We start from the raw sequence: 13,173 nt of genomic DNA, 5'->3' as shown, positions 1-13,173 counted from the left end.
AACATCTTTCTAAAAGAATTAGAAAGTAGGAAAAAAACACATTTTTTGTTGTTTTTCTTTCTTTCTTTGTAGTTATTTGTTTGGTCCAAAATATTGTGTTTGTTGTCATGATTTGTCACGACTCGAGCTGGCTTCGTACGACGCTTAAAAGGTCTTTAAACCATTCTAGGCGGGAACCCCTTTTGGTGTTAGCATTATGTTATGCTTTAGCTATTGAAAAATCATAGAACGACTGACATAGAAACATAGCTTTTTAGAAAACTGTCAGGATGTAGAAGACATTTTTTTTAATCTGATCTCAGGTCAAAATGGGTTAAATAAATACTTTGTGAAATGTCTATGGGAAAAATGCATTGGGATTCATTTCCTGGGCCTGGCGTCGTCATGAAAGGGGGCGGGACTAACTAGAGACCCTAGAGAACATGCTAATATGGCTGCTAAATAAGAACAGTTTCCCCTATCAGCTAGCAAGATACTTGTAACTTGTGTGCACACTGTCCTACAATGTGTGTGTGTGTGTGTGTGTGTGCGCGTGTGCGTGTGCGCGCGCGTGCGTGCGTGCGCCTGCGTGCGTGCGTGCGTGTGCCTGCCTGCGTGCGCCTGCGTGCGTGCGTGCGTGCGTGCGTGCGTGCGTGCGTGCGTGCGTGCGTGTCCACACAGACTGTGTAGGACAGTGGTTATCACAGTGGGAGTTCCAGCTACATAGTTAGGAAGTAAACCAAGTGGACCCTAAAGGTTATGTAACAGAGTGCAAAAATGGAACCAAATCGACTCTCAAAATTGATTTTACAATAGAAATTAAAAAATATATAAATTGGGGTCCCAGAGATAGAAATGGAAAGAAAGACAGTCAGCTATACACGGTCAACATTACAGATGTGTCTTTACAAGTACAAGGAATGACAATTAAATCAAAGTATTCATTTTTATTGTTAGTTACAAACATGCCTAAAATAACTTGAAGCAATTTTTTTAAAGTAATTGCAAAAAGGTGCCATAATCCGATTAATCGATTAATAGTTTAAATAACACACACACACACACACACACACACACGCACGTATTAACTGTATGCTTTCGGGGGTGCCAGTACATTACAGTACAGTAGAGGGTACAGTAGAGGGGCCGCCACATGGTGACTCTGTCATTTCTCAACCGTTTCGGAAGCGGCACGCCAGAGCGGTCCCCTGGGTGCGTTCCTGGGGGTCTGGAACACCCCCCCCCCCCCCCCCCACCCCCACCCCGCGAACCCCCACACGGAGTTGCACCACTCACTTCACACAGGTGTGATTTCTTTTGGGACTCATAAGACTTTTTTGGGACTCATTTGAATGACCACCTGTGCATCCCGGGACCCATTACATTGAAAACCTATTTACATCACTGAATGTGTTATGGAGTTTGCAGTGGACTAAATGTAGTTTCAGACTCTGTGGCAAAACAGCTCTTTGGGTGTCTGAATAAATGAGACACAGCACTAAATATGAAGCAGTATTAAGAGGCTAGATTGCTAGACAATGCTGTGAAAACAATGATAGCAGTTGTAGGAGAAAGACAGACAAATAGACATAGATGTGTGTGTGTGTGTGTGTGTGTGTGTGTGTGTGTGTGTGTGTGTGTGTGTGCGCGCGCGTGTGGCGTGCGCACTAAAAGATGAAGCTATAAAAACAAGCCAGTGCTTTGTGAGGACAAGGAGTAAATCTGCCACAAATTCTCTCTCTCACACACACACACACACACACACACACACACACACGCCCGCCCCCGGTAGCCAATTGGTGCTCACCTCACCAGGTAGGTCTTGAGCCCGCCCCTGTAGCTGATGACGAGCAGCTCAGCTGACCACTGGGCGCTGGCCGTGTATTCCAGGAAGATGAGACCGGCCGCGGCGTAGCTGAAATCACCTGGGAAACTGACCGCCTGAGAGAGAGAGAGAGAGAGAGAGAGAGAGAGGAGGGGGGAGACTGATTTATTTATTGATTGATTGATTGATTGATCGCTTGATGTATTAGTCCAAAATGTCTCCTTTCCATTCAGGTCCTGGGTATTCAATTCATAATCATGACATGAAAAATAACAACTTTCAAATCATCCCAGAAAACATGTGCAGGTTGGGGGAGAAGGAAGGGGTTCCTAAAGGTGGCCTTACACACTGGGCTGATCCCGATCAAACAGATCGGAGGGATCTTTTATACACTCACTCACACTAGACGATAATTTATGACCGAGGATCGCTCCCGATTGAGTCGGGCACCCCCCCCCCAGAGAGAGAGAGAGAGCGAGCGACCAAAACCTCGAACCACCGACCACATTTACACACCCTCGTAGAAAAACACAAATCCAACCATTTCTCCTGCTTTGTAGATTTCGAAAACACAGAGATTAAATGCTTGCCGTTTACAGATGATCTGGTGCTGCTGTCCAACTGTAAAGGACTACAGCAGCTCCTAGATCATCTGCAACACTTCTATCAGACCTGGGCCCTGAAAGTCAATAAGAAAACGACAAGAATCATGGTTTAAACGAGCGTTTAACGAGAGTTCTACTGCTTACCGTGGAGATGAGGTAGAATTCTACTGCTTACCGTGGAGATGAGGAAGAGTTCTACTGCTTAACGCGGAGATGAGGAAGAGGAAGAGTTCTACTGCTTACCGTGGAGTTGAGGAAGAGGAAGAGTTCTACTGCTTACCGGGGGGATGAGGAAGAGGAAGAGTTCTACTGCTTACCAGGGGGATGAGGAAGAGGAAGAGTTCTACTGCTTACCAGGGGGATGAGGAAGAGGAAGAGTTCTACTGCTTACCGGGGGGATGAGGAAGAGGAAGAGTTCTACTGCTTACCGGGGGGATGAGGAAGAGGAAGAGTTCTACTGCTTACCGGGGGGATGAGGAAGAGTTCGCTGCCCATCAGGTCGAAGAGGCGCACGGTGCCTGTGCTGTCGGCGTACGCCAGCAGCGTGCAGTCGTGACTCCATGCCACCCTGCGCCACTGTGGGTGAGGGTCCTTGGGTACTGTCAACGACGCGCGCGCACACGCACACACACACACACACACACACACACACACACACACACACACACACACACACACACACACACACGGGTAAGGACCTGTCTAACATATAATTCAGGAAGTATATTTTTGGAGTGTTGGTGGGCGTTTATTTATTCACTATAAACTATAGTTTGTTGAATTTTGTATTTTAACCCATTTAGACCAGAGGACGATTCTAAAAAAAGGCTTCTAAATCCTAACAGTTTTCCTAAAAACCTCTGTTTTTATTAATCAGTGGTTCTCAACCTTTTTCATGTCAAGGACCCCGAGAATTATATGTATTTGGCAACGGATCCCCATCTGAAAATATGTCATTCCAGGGACCCCCCAGAAGCAAAGATTTGAGTTAAAAACGTTTACTGTGAAAGAATATATATTCAAAGATTTGCGCCACATTTTCACGATTTTTCAAAAATAGCGCATGCAACAAGAACAGATCTACAAGCTAACGTGTCGATTGGCAACGCATTGTTAGCTTGTAGATCTATGAAGATCACGACACTGTCCTCATCAATGAATGAATTGTACATAAATGTTACAAAGTGCTTTACAGACAGGTCGGAAATAATAATACAGTAGGACATTTAAAATAATAATACAATAGGACATTTAAAAAAATAATGCAGTAGGACATTTAAGAGAGCATTAATTTGTAAGAGGTCTTACCCTGACACTTCCCGATGATTGACCCAAAGTCATCCCTCGCAGACCTGTAGAGACATATGCGTATGCGCGCACCCATAATTACGATATGACAACACCCAAGGGCACCGTGTGACAGTTTATGAAATAGATCAGCGGTTCCCAACCTTTTTGCCCTTGGAGCTAGCTGCGCGCGTGAATGCACGTGCGAGAGATGACTGAGACCAAGAACATGGCCAGGCACCTACACACAGTGTTTTGCGGGTTCGAGTCCTCCCCCTTTCCTGTCAAACTACTGCTAATCTGTCAATAAAGCCCCCCCCCCCTTGTTCTTGGTCTCAGTTAGCCCTAGAACGGCAGGTGCTTTGCGATAGGTGCTGGGTAATTAATCACACCACCTGCCAATTGTGTGACCCAAACTTTTGTGTTTCCCTGGTCAATTGGTGACGTATTTGTAAAATCAGTTCATCGATTGTTCCGGCCCCCCTCGCCCGGAGAGGATATAAAACTAGAGGACCATATTTCACTCCACGTCTTTGGAATTATTGAATGGGTGAGTACAAACGGAGCATTTATCACATTTCATTTCTACCAGGACCTGGTGCAAGCGATCTATGCCTGTGATACATGAACATTTACGAAGTATAATTACATGATCACAGGCATTCTAGGTCTAGGTCTCAGTCATCTCTCTCTCTCTCTCTCTCTCTCTCTCTCTCCGTGCACGTGCACAGTGCACACACACACACACACACACACACACACACACTTACCTAATCTCCACGCATTGGTCTTGTACAACTGCCAACAGTTTGCCATTACTGTGGGGAAAGGGGGAGAGAGAGAGAGAGAGAGAGAGAGAGAGAGAGAGAGAGAGAGAGAGAGAGAGAGAGAATGAAAGAATAAAACAGAGGAAGGGCCGTTAATTAATGTTTCTCTCTCAAGTCAGTTCATTTCGGTTAACAGCAAGAGTTCATAATTGTTGTAACGTACGGATGCAGCTAGGGGTGTAAAGGTCCTTGCAGACTGGACATTGTGCATTATTTTGCTGACTAACTAAGCAAAATACTACATAATCATAAAGTAACGAACAGCGTGACAAGATTGATCCCAGATGTCGATCCCTAGACCACCGATTGCTGATGCTTTGACCAATGGTTCTGTCAAAAAGTTCAACAGTTTCTAATCAATTTAGAAAGAAAGTTTGACTTGAGTATTCATCTGCGACCATTTAACATTTAACCCATTTCGGGTGTTTAAGCATTATGTTATACTTGAGAAAATTGCAGATCTACAAGCTCATAGCGCTGCCTGCGCTACGAGTTTGTAGGTCTGCTATTTTTGAAAAATCGTGAAAATGTGGCGCATTGGTTGCACGCTGAAAATAGCCGATCTACAAGTTCACAAAATAAATTTTAGTCGACAGAATCAACTGTGGATTTTGTCAACTAAAGTCGTATGATTTTAATCGACTAAAACTAGACTAACGCTAAAAAACATTTCAGATGACTAAAATGTGACTAAAACTTAATTAAATTACTGACAGCCAGATCTACAAAATAGCAGAACTGCAAATTAGCAGATCTACGCTAGATCAACGCTGCAATCAGCTATTTTCAGTGTAAAACCAGTCATTAAGACAGCATCAAGGCCCACCAAAGATACATTGTAGTCGACTAAATCAACTGTAGATTTAGTAGACTACAATTTCTAGACATTTAGTCAACTAAAACTAGACTAACACTAAATTGTCCCAGGTGAATAATGTGAATAAAACTAAATGAAAACTATTGAAAAGACTATGACTAAAACTAAAATAAAGATTTGCTGTTTAAATCAACACTGCGTGTGTGTGTGTGTGTGTGTGTGTGTGTGTGTGTGTGTGTGTGTGTGTGTGTGTGTGTGTGTGTATGTGTGTGTGTGTGTGTGTGTGTGTGCGTGCGTGCGTGCACTGTACAGTACCTTCCAAGCACCAGCTGCCAGTTGATCTGCTTGCTGGCCAGGCGGACCAACCCGGGAGGCAGGATTGAGCTGGAGGGACTGAGATCAGCCAATGAGCACAGAGACACACGAAGCAGTCAACCAATGAACACAGAGAAGCCCTTTCCACACTTAAGCGCAAAACGGTTTTGCGCCGCGGACAGAAGAAGCTGTGATGCGTGTGCGCAGCTGGTTTTTAGACAGCTGGTGGATGGGAATTGAGCTCCACCGCTTCCGGGAATCTGGCCGTCGCACAAGTCGTCCGCGGAAGTGGAGCTTTTTTTTCTCCATCCACCAGCTGTCTAAAACCCAGTTTTTTAAGCTGTGTGCAGCCGAAAACGTGCGCGGCTCTATTGATAGTGTGGCAGCACCTAAACTCACACGACAGTCAGCTAATCAGCGCGGAGACACAGAGCGGGTAGCCAATGAGCACAAAGATACAATAAATGTACTGAACACTTCGCCAGGTCGGTCACGATTACGAAGCAGACGATTAATTTTCACACAAATCATTGCGATTAACAATTTAATTGTGTTTGTTTGCCTTTTATGGTTCGTAATACAAAATTGCACAGGGCAGATATGACAAATAACTGAAATTGTCTATAAATGTCCAAGGAACAGCAATGTCATTATGGAACTATGTTACTATGTTACTATGGCCCTCATTTATCAACCGTGCGTATGCCAAAATATGGGTTCACTCCGAAATTGTCAGCATTTACCATTTCCGCCAAAGCTTGAAATTGAACTTGTGCCAGGACAAAAATCACGTCTGGTCGGGAACTTGGTGAAGCTGATGATAATAACACAATGAAATGTGACTCACCTGTACCACAAATAGTGAAGGAAGAAACGGAAGGGCCCTGCAACACACAAATGGTATGAACTTTTAATTATTGCAAACTATTTTAAGTCCACAAACGTGTGAACAACAAAGCTAGCACATACAACTATGTAGGGTGCGTTCAGAAGTCCACAATGAGCGCACTGGTGTGCCCTCTTTTCGTCCGTTTATTCAGTGTGCTGTCGTTCGAAGATCCGGTGTGCTGCGCACCCCAGGTGTGCCGAGTGCGCCACACTGAACGACCCTACTCAGAAGGTTGTCCAGTGTGCGTGGATCACTGCGTTGTCCTGAGCACTCCCCAGGTCGGCGAAAGCTAAGCCAGCAAGGCAAGCATTTAGAACATCACCAAACAAGTGTTCATCATTTACCTTGGCCAAGGCTTTAACGCATTAACTGCTTAGCCCATTTAGACCCGAGGACGATTCTACAAGCGCCTTCTAAATCCTGACAGTTTTCTGAAAAATCCATGTTTCTATGACAGTGGTTCTCAAACATTTTCATGTCGAGGAACCCCAAAATTATATGTATTTGGCCGCCGACCGGCCCGACCCCCATCTGGAATTTTGTACAGTAGTTCCAGGTAGAGCTCTTCACCGGGTAGGGTCGGAATCGGACGTATCCCCCTCAGATCTCGGGTCTGTCGATCATTATGTGTAATGTCTGAGTTTATCCGAGAAGACCCGTAGGCTACTGTGTGTGTGTGTGTGTGTGTGTGTGTGTACTGTCTGTGCTCTTTTTGTTTTTAATGCAAATGTTAATAAAATATTCAATCAGTGTGTGATTGTGTGCCAGCCAGTCTGACTGTATACTCTCTCTCTCTGTCCGCTGCATGTGCACTCATGCTACGTGCATCGCAGGGAAAAAAGTTCTGTTTAAAGTGTGTAAATAAGCCACACTCGGTGTGCTCTGCGACGTGACCGCCCAGCATGCACTCAAAAACTGAGTCCATCCCCAGAACGCACCCATAAAGTACTAGTCATTCAGCTCTTACCTGTCACCGCTTTTGCAATGACGGAGGAGCTCTGCTCCTTGTGTCCTCGTAGCTGCAAATAAATTACAAAGTTATTTATCAAGATGTAAAATGTCATACATCAAATATTAAACAGTCAGAGAGTGCACAAATGGAGTGTAGACCTATACTAAAACAAATGGAGCCAAATGGAACCTTTAAAACAGATTCACACTTTGTCGCACAATGGCATGGACGTGTGCCAAAGAACTGAACAACTCCCGCCTCCTCGAGAGACCCGGAAAATAAATCCCTGTTAATTTTGTACTACGCTTAAAAGGTATTTAAATAAATACGTTTTGAAATGTCTATGATGAAAAATGCATTGGGAACTATTTCCTGGGCCTGGCGTCGTCATGAAAGGGGGCGGGACTGCGACGCTCTATTTTCCCAGAAATTAGTCTATATGAGTATCGGTCAATTTGGTTTCCATTCATTTGTACACAATGTCAAATCAAATAACTATTAGATTAACACTGAAGATGATTACTGTGCACTAACTTATATGATGATTGATACTTGTACATAAGTGATATGTTTTGGTTAAAACAAAAGGTTAAATCACTAGTCAATTATCTAATGCAATCCTGGGCACTACACTTCCTCTGCCAACCTGGGGATGGCAACGGACTGAACTCATGTTTCATTCTATGCATGAGGAGTCCAAGCTGCTTCTTTTCACCTGCCAGGAGGGGGGTTTCCCCCGGTAGGACATAGTGCGTGGGAGGAACGCGTTATTCCGACCAGTTCCTTTACCCTCCATCAGGCACCCTGGCTGGCCAGGGGGAGGCAGCTGAGAGACCAGGATTACTGCATGTTTTTGTGAGGATAGGTAACTAGGGAGACACGGGGAGAACATGCAAACTCCACACAGAAAGGCCTTTTCGCCGACCCCGCCTCGGCTTATTACGTAGTAATAATCATTGTATGTTGAATGAATGAACTGTGACACAGTAATATTTATAACCGCACCCACATACATGTTATTTACTAGCCTATTATGTGGGAAGTATAAGTTAAACACAAGTCATTTCTTATATTTAATAAACATAGAGGGGAAACACAAATAATTTCTTATATTTAATAAACATGGAGGGGAAAACAACATCAAGACTTTATTATTCAGATTGATGTAAACTTACTACTTTTAGCCAAGTATAAAGCCTAATGATTTAACCTGTCGCGCGAGCTGTCTCGATCCGAGGAAAAGGAAGATCTACCATTTGCTTTTTAGTCGAGAGAGAGACGAAGCATTATGACACCGGATTTAATATCCAAATGTATTTTTAGTTTTATTGTACACAGGGGGGAGACATGTTGGAATAAATGATTTGTCATAATTAATTTACAAATAATAAAAAAAAATGTTGTTTCATATTAATGCAGTGGTTCTCAACCTGCAGTGGTCCTTGTGAGGGTTCCCGGTGGTCCCCAGCTAAATGATAAGAGAGTTGGCAACCAAATGGACCCTTATTAATAAGTGATTAGATACTTGGGTCCATTTGGTTTCCTTTTACGCTCTCAATTACGAGTTCAATTGTTGTTAAACACCTGCCTTACTTAATTTACAAGACGTCTACACAATTGGAGGATGTGGAAGAATTGTTATTTTGATCAACATGTGGCTGTTATCTCTTCTAATGGTACCAACATGAATACAGAATGGAATAGTGGACAAAAAACGTATCCAACGACAACAAAATGTTATTTAGTTTTAGGTCTGAGAGGCTACATATCATCAACTGTTGGCGCAAACAAATGATGGATATGAAAAAAACTTAAAAAAAACTAAATTGAACTTGTGATGATGAATGATTATCATTAAAGTGCGACGTGGCCATCTCGGTAAATCCAACTGACAGCCAGGAGTATATAAACAAAACTTTAGCCTGTCCTACGCACTTCCTCCATTAACAAGCCGCACATCTACATAAACGTTCAGGTTACAAATATAAAGGTATCACCCCAGAGCTACGGATGTTAGGAATCTCCTCGGTTGGGTGTAAGTACCCGTATCTTAACTGTCGCTCAATAAAAAGCATTTTAATCATATCGGTGGCCATTGTCTAATTGTTTTCGTCTTATGCGTTCAACTAGGCGCCCCTATCGGTTGGGGAGGTGTTTTGCACTCTGATTCCATTTAACTTTATGAGGGGGAAATGGCCAGCGATTTTAAAATGCTTTTTATTGAACAAAAAGGGACGATACGGGTACTTCTACACCACTCGAGGAGAGTCCTGACATCCGTAGCTCTGGGGGTGAGCACTTTGTGTTTGAAACCTGAACGTTTATGTGGAGATGTGCGGGGTTGTAAAATGGCACAACTGCTAAAGTCCAGGTTCCGCCATTGACTGTCTGTCGGAGACTAGCCCTGAAACATGACTGCCATGATGATTATCATGACAGTCATGACGAATCTTCACCCTATTTTTGGCACTTGCTGCATTTACAAACTAAACGTATATATAAACATTCAGATTTCAAATATAAAGTACTCACATTTTGTCTCACGGGAGTTAGCTAGTAGCAGCCCAATCGCTAGCACTGCTGCATTCCGCGTTCTTTAATAAAAAGCATTTTTGTCCGGTCATTTCTGTGTTTTGCCCGTTTTTGCCTTCAACTTCCGCCTTTCGGAACTGCACCTCAGCGCCCCTGTCGGTTGTCACTTGCAATGATTTTCAATGCCCAAAGGAAGAAGATAAATCTGGCCGTCTGCCACGTCATGTTTTACATTTCTGCATATGTTTTAGGTTATATGATCCGTTTGTTGGTTTGTCTAATGTTTCAGTAGTTTTTACTTTCCTTAGTTTTTTTGTTTATAGATCTATTATAGATTGTTTGATTTATTATTCTTTCAGTTAGTGTGTTTTTTCAGCTTATTAGCCTACAGTTATTGAAAAGTTATTATTGATTACCGTATTGTTGTAGGTTATAGGCTTAAGTAATGATAGGTTAGTAGGCCTACTCTTTATTTACAACAATACGGTAATCAATAATAACTTTTCAATAACTGTAGGCTAATAAGCTGAAAAAACACACGGCCAGATTTATCTTCTTCCTTTGGGCATTGAAAATCATTGCAAGTGACAACCGACAGGGGCGCTGAGGTGCAGTTCCGAAAGGCGGAAGTTGAAGGCAAAAACGGGCAAAACACAGAAATGACCGGACAAAAATGCTTTTTATTAAAGAACGCGGAATGCAGCAGTGCTAGCGATTGGGCTGCTACTAGCTAACACCCGTAAGACAAAATGTGAGTACTTTATATTTGAAATCTGAATGTTTATATATACGTTTAGTTTGTAAATGCAGCAAGTGCCAAAAATAGGGTGAAGATTCGTCATGTTTCAGGGCTAGTCGGAGACCTGCTTCCAGCAAACATGCATGTAACACGCTCCTCCGACGTCTCCCCACGCACTCCACGGCGCAGCGTGGAGCTCGGGAAGCGTCGCTCGGACCCACCTGAGTGTCCAACTCTGGAGGCCACTCCGTGTTGATGAGCAGATCGTACAGAATGTTGTCTTCATCCTCCTCTGCTGCCGTCACCACGGCGGCGCTCTGAACGTCAGCAGCCATGTTTACTGTTTGTAGCAACTTAGCAGCTGGGCTAGCTGGCTCGTCACTGATGATGATGAGGCAGTACGGCGAGCCGAGAGGGACAATTTGGTATACGGTAATATCTTAGAGTAATATCCGCATTTTAGTTAACCTCGCCTCAACCTCGCCTCACCAGGCTTTCCACCACATTTTAGTAGAGAATATTATCGTAAAAAAAATGGCCAAATCGTTATGCGGTGGATAAAAGCATGATGAAGAAAGAAGAAGAAATGCGTTCTGGTAAATCAAGTTTACCAAGGGTAACTGGACTAAGCATCAGATAGGGCCTATCTGGCCTATCTGGGCCTGGCTCTAAACAATCTATCTGATAGGCTACTTGTTTACAGCCAGGCCCACATGGAGCATTTCATGGTAGAGGTTCAATGCTTTTTGATTGATTGATTGAAATATTTATTAACAGTTTGTAGAATTACAGTACATTTCAAGCACAAACTCAATACAGAGACTGTCAACTGTGAGTGGACGACCCAATTAAGCATTACACTTGTTTACAACAGGGTCCACATTGTTCAATTCATCAAAACATATAGAGACATACAAATAGACACTTCTATGTAGTTAAAGAACAGAACAGGAATTCATCCTATATAAGCAAAAAGGGAAAAGATACATATACAGTGAGGGGGAAAAAGGGGGGGGGGTGGGGTGGGGGAGGAATCAGATTTTACAGAGGCCAGTTTCGAATTGCAGCCATCCGTAGGTGCCCTTTGAGAGCGGTTTTGAAGGAGTCAAGGGATTCACATGTCTTAATGACTGTTGGTAGGGCGTTCCACATTTTGGTGGCATAGGAGCGAAAATAATGTAGTCCCTTGTTTGTGCCGAATCTGGGTTGTACATGGTTTGTTGCACTCCCTCTGGTGTTGTGGGTGTGGACTTCGTTTACATTAAGGAAGTATTTAGACAGGTACATGGGTATGCCTTGTCCAAGGGCACTTCAACGGTGGTAATTTTAACGTGTCGGACCGCTGATTCGAACTGGTGACCTTCCGGTATCTAGACCGCTCCGCAATCCACTCCGCCACCGCTGCATATGTCCCTTGGTCATTCTAAAACATACCAGAAGGGGTGCCGAAAGAAATCCTAAACAGGAAGTGAGTTATGGACAAAATAAAAAATGGCCACCTAAACTGTTGACAGTTGACTCAAAAGACACCAAAATGTAAAAAATCAATAAAAATTATGAATTACAAAAAGAAAGACACCAAAATAATCTCCAAAAAGCATAGAAATTGGCACGCATGTCCCTTTTGGGTCACCCTAAGACATCCTAGAAGGGGTGCCCCAAATAATCTGAAACAGGAAGTGAAGTATTGACAAAATTGAAAATGGCCGCCTAGCCTACAGTTTTGGTAATTACTCAAAACGCCTATAGAATCTCATAGAAGCATAGCCTACAATTTGGCACACAATTAGGATCTCTGATGACCCAATGGAGCCATCTAGCCTTATATCTATGATAGATAAAGGCTAGATGGCTCAAGTCGAAGTCTTGACGTAGTTCACCCGGCGGCCATCTTGCTTCGGGGCTACCGTACGGTAACAAGAATACTCGCCACATTTACCCTTTTTGCCGAGTTATCTTGACAACTCGCCAAAACGTGTAGAAAACTCGCCAGAATGTTAAGAAGAATCGCCGCGGGACGACTCTTCTTCACATTCTGGCGAGTTTTCTACACTTTTCGGGGCACTTTCAGCAGCTGCAGCTGCAAGTTTCTGAATGTTCTCAGAGCCTGCATCTCCGCATGCTGGGGGTGGCTGATCCTGCGCTCACGAACACATTAAGAATAAATCAGGCATCTCGTTAGTTAGCCTATTCTGTACTGTTGTACTATAGGCTATTCATTCAGTTTCTCAGTCGATCTGAGCTGACACGTTTCTTCTGAGAAACTGAATGAATAGCTAGCCTACTACAACAGTATGAATAGGCTATGACTAACGAGAAATAAAACCACGTATTTTTATACAAATGGAAGTGTACACTACACTACTTGCTTTCCCCTTTATGACAGCAGCAAGACAGTGCTTGCAT

At 43.4% G+C, this 13,173-nt stretch overlaps 1 protein-coding gene across 1 annotated transcript in view; it reads right to left on the bottom strand.

The window, feature by feature from the left end:
* LOC308312251 (NBAS subunit of NRZ tethering complex-like) overlaps window positions 1-11,107 on the bottom strand; it is a 98,141-nt gene extending 87,034 nt beyond the window's left edge. Inside the window, 8 exon segments of the mRNA XM_080794629.1 lie at window positions 1,787-1,920; window positions 2,875-3,008; window positions 3,718-3,761; window positions 4,467-4,514; window positions 5,656-5,733; window positions 6,503-6,539; window positions 7,512-7,563; window positions 10,989-11,107. Of these exon segments, the coding sequence (XP_080650755.1) occupies window positions 1,787-1,920; window positions 2,875-3,008; window positions 3,718-3,761; window positions 4,467-4,514; window positions 5,656-5,733; window positions 6,503-6,539; window positions 7,512-7,563; window positions 10,989-11,102 (641 nt within the window). The 5' untranslated portion in view covers window positions 11,103-11,107.
* Window positions 11,108-13,173: the final 2,066 nt, after the last annotated feature.

The sequence above is a fragment of the Protomyctophum bolini genome (assembly GCF_963924005.1).
Source record: "Protomyctophum bolini genome assembly, contig: SCAFFOLD_58, whole genome shotgun sequence".
In the NCBI taxonomy this organism is placed as follows: domain Eukaryota; kingdom Metazoa; phylum Chordata; class Actinopteri; order Myctophiformes; family Myctophidae; genus Protomyctophum; species Protomyctophum bolini.
The sequence above is the reverse complement of the archived record's forward strand: the minus strand, read 5'-3'. Positions and strand labels throughout refer to the sequence as shown.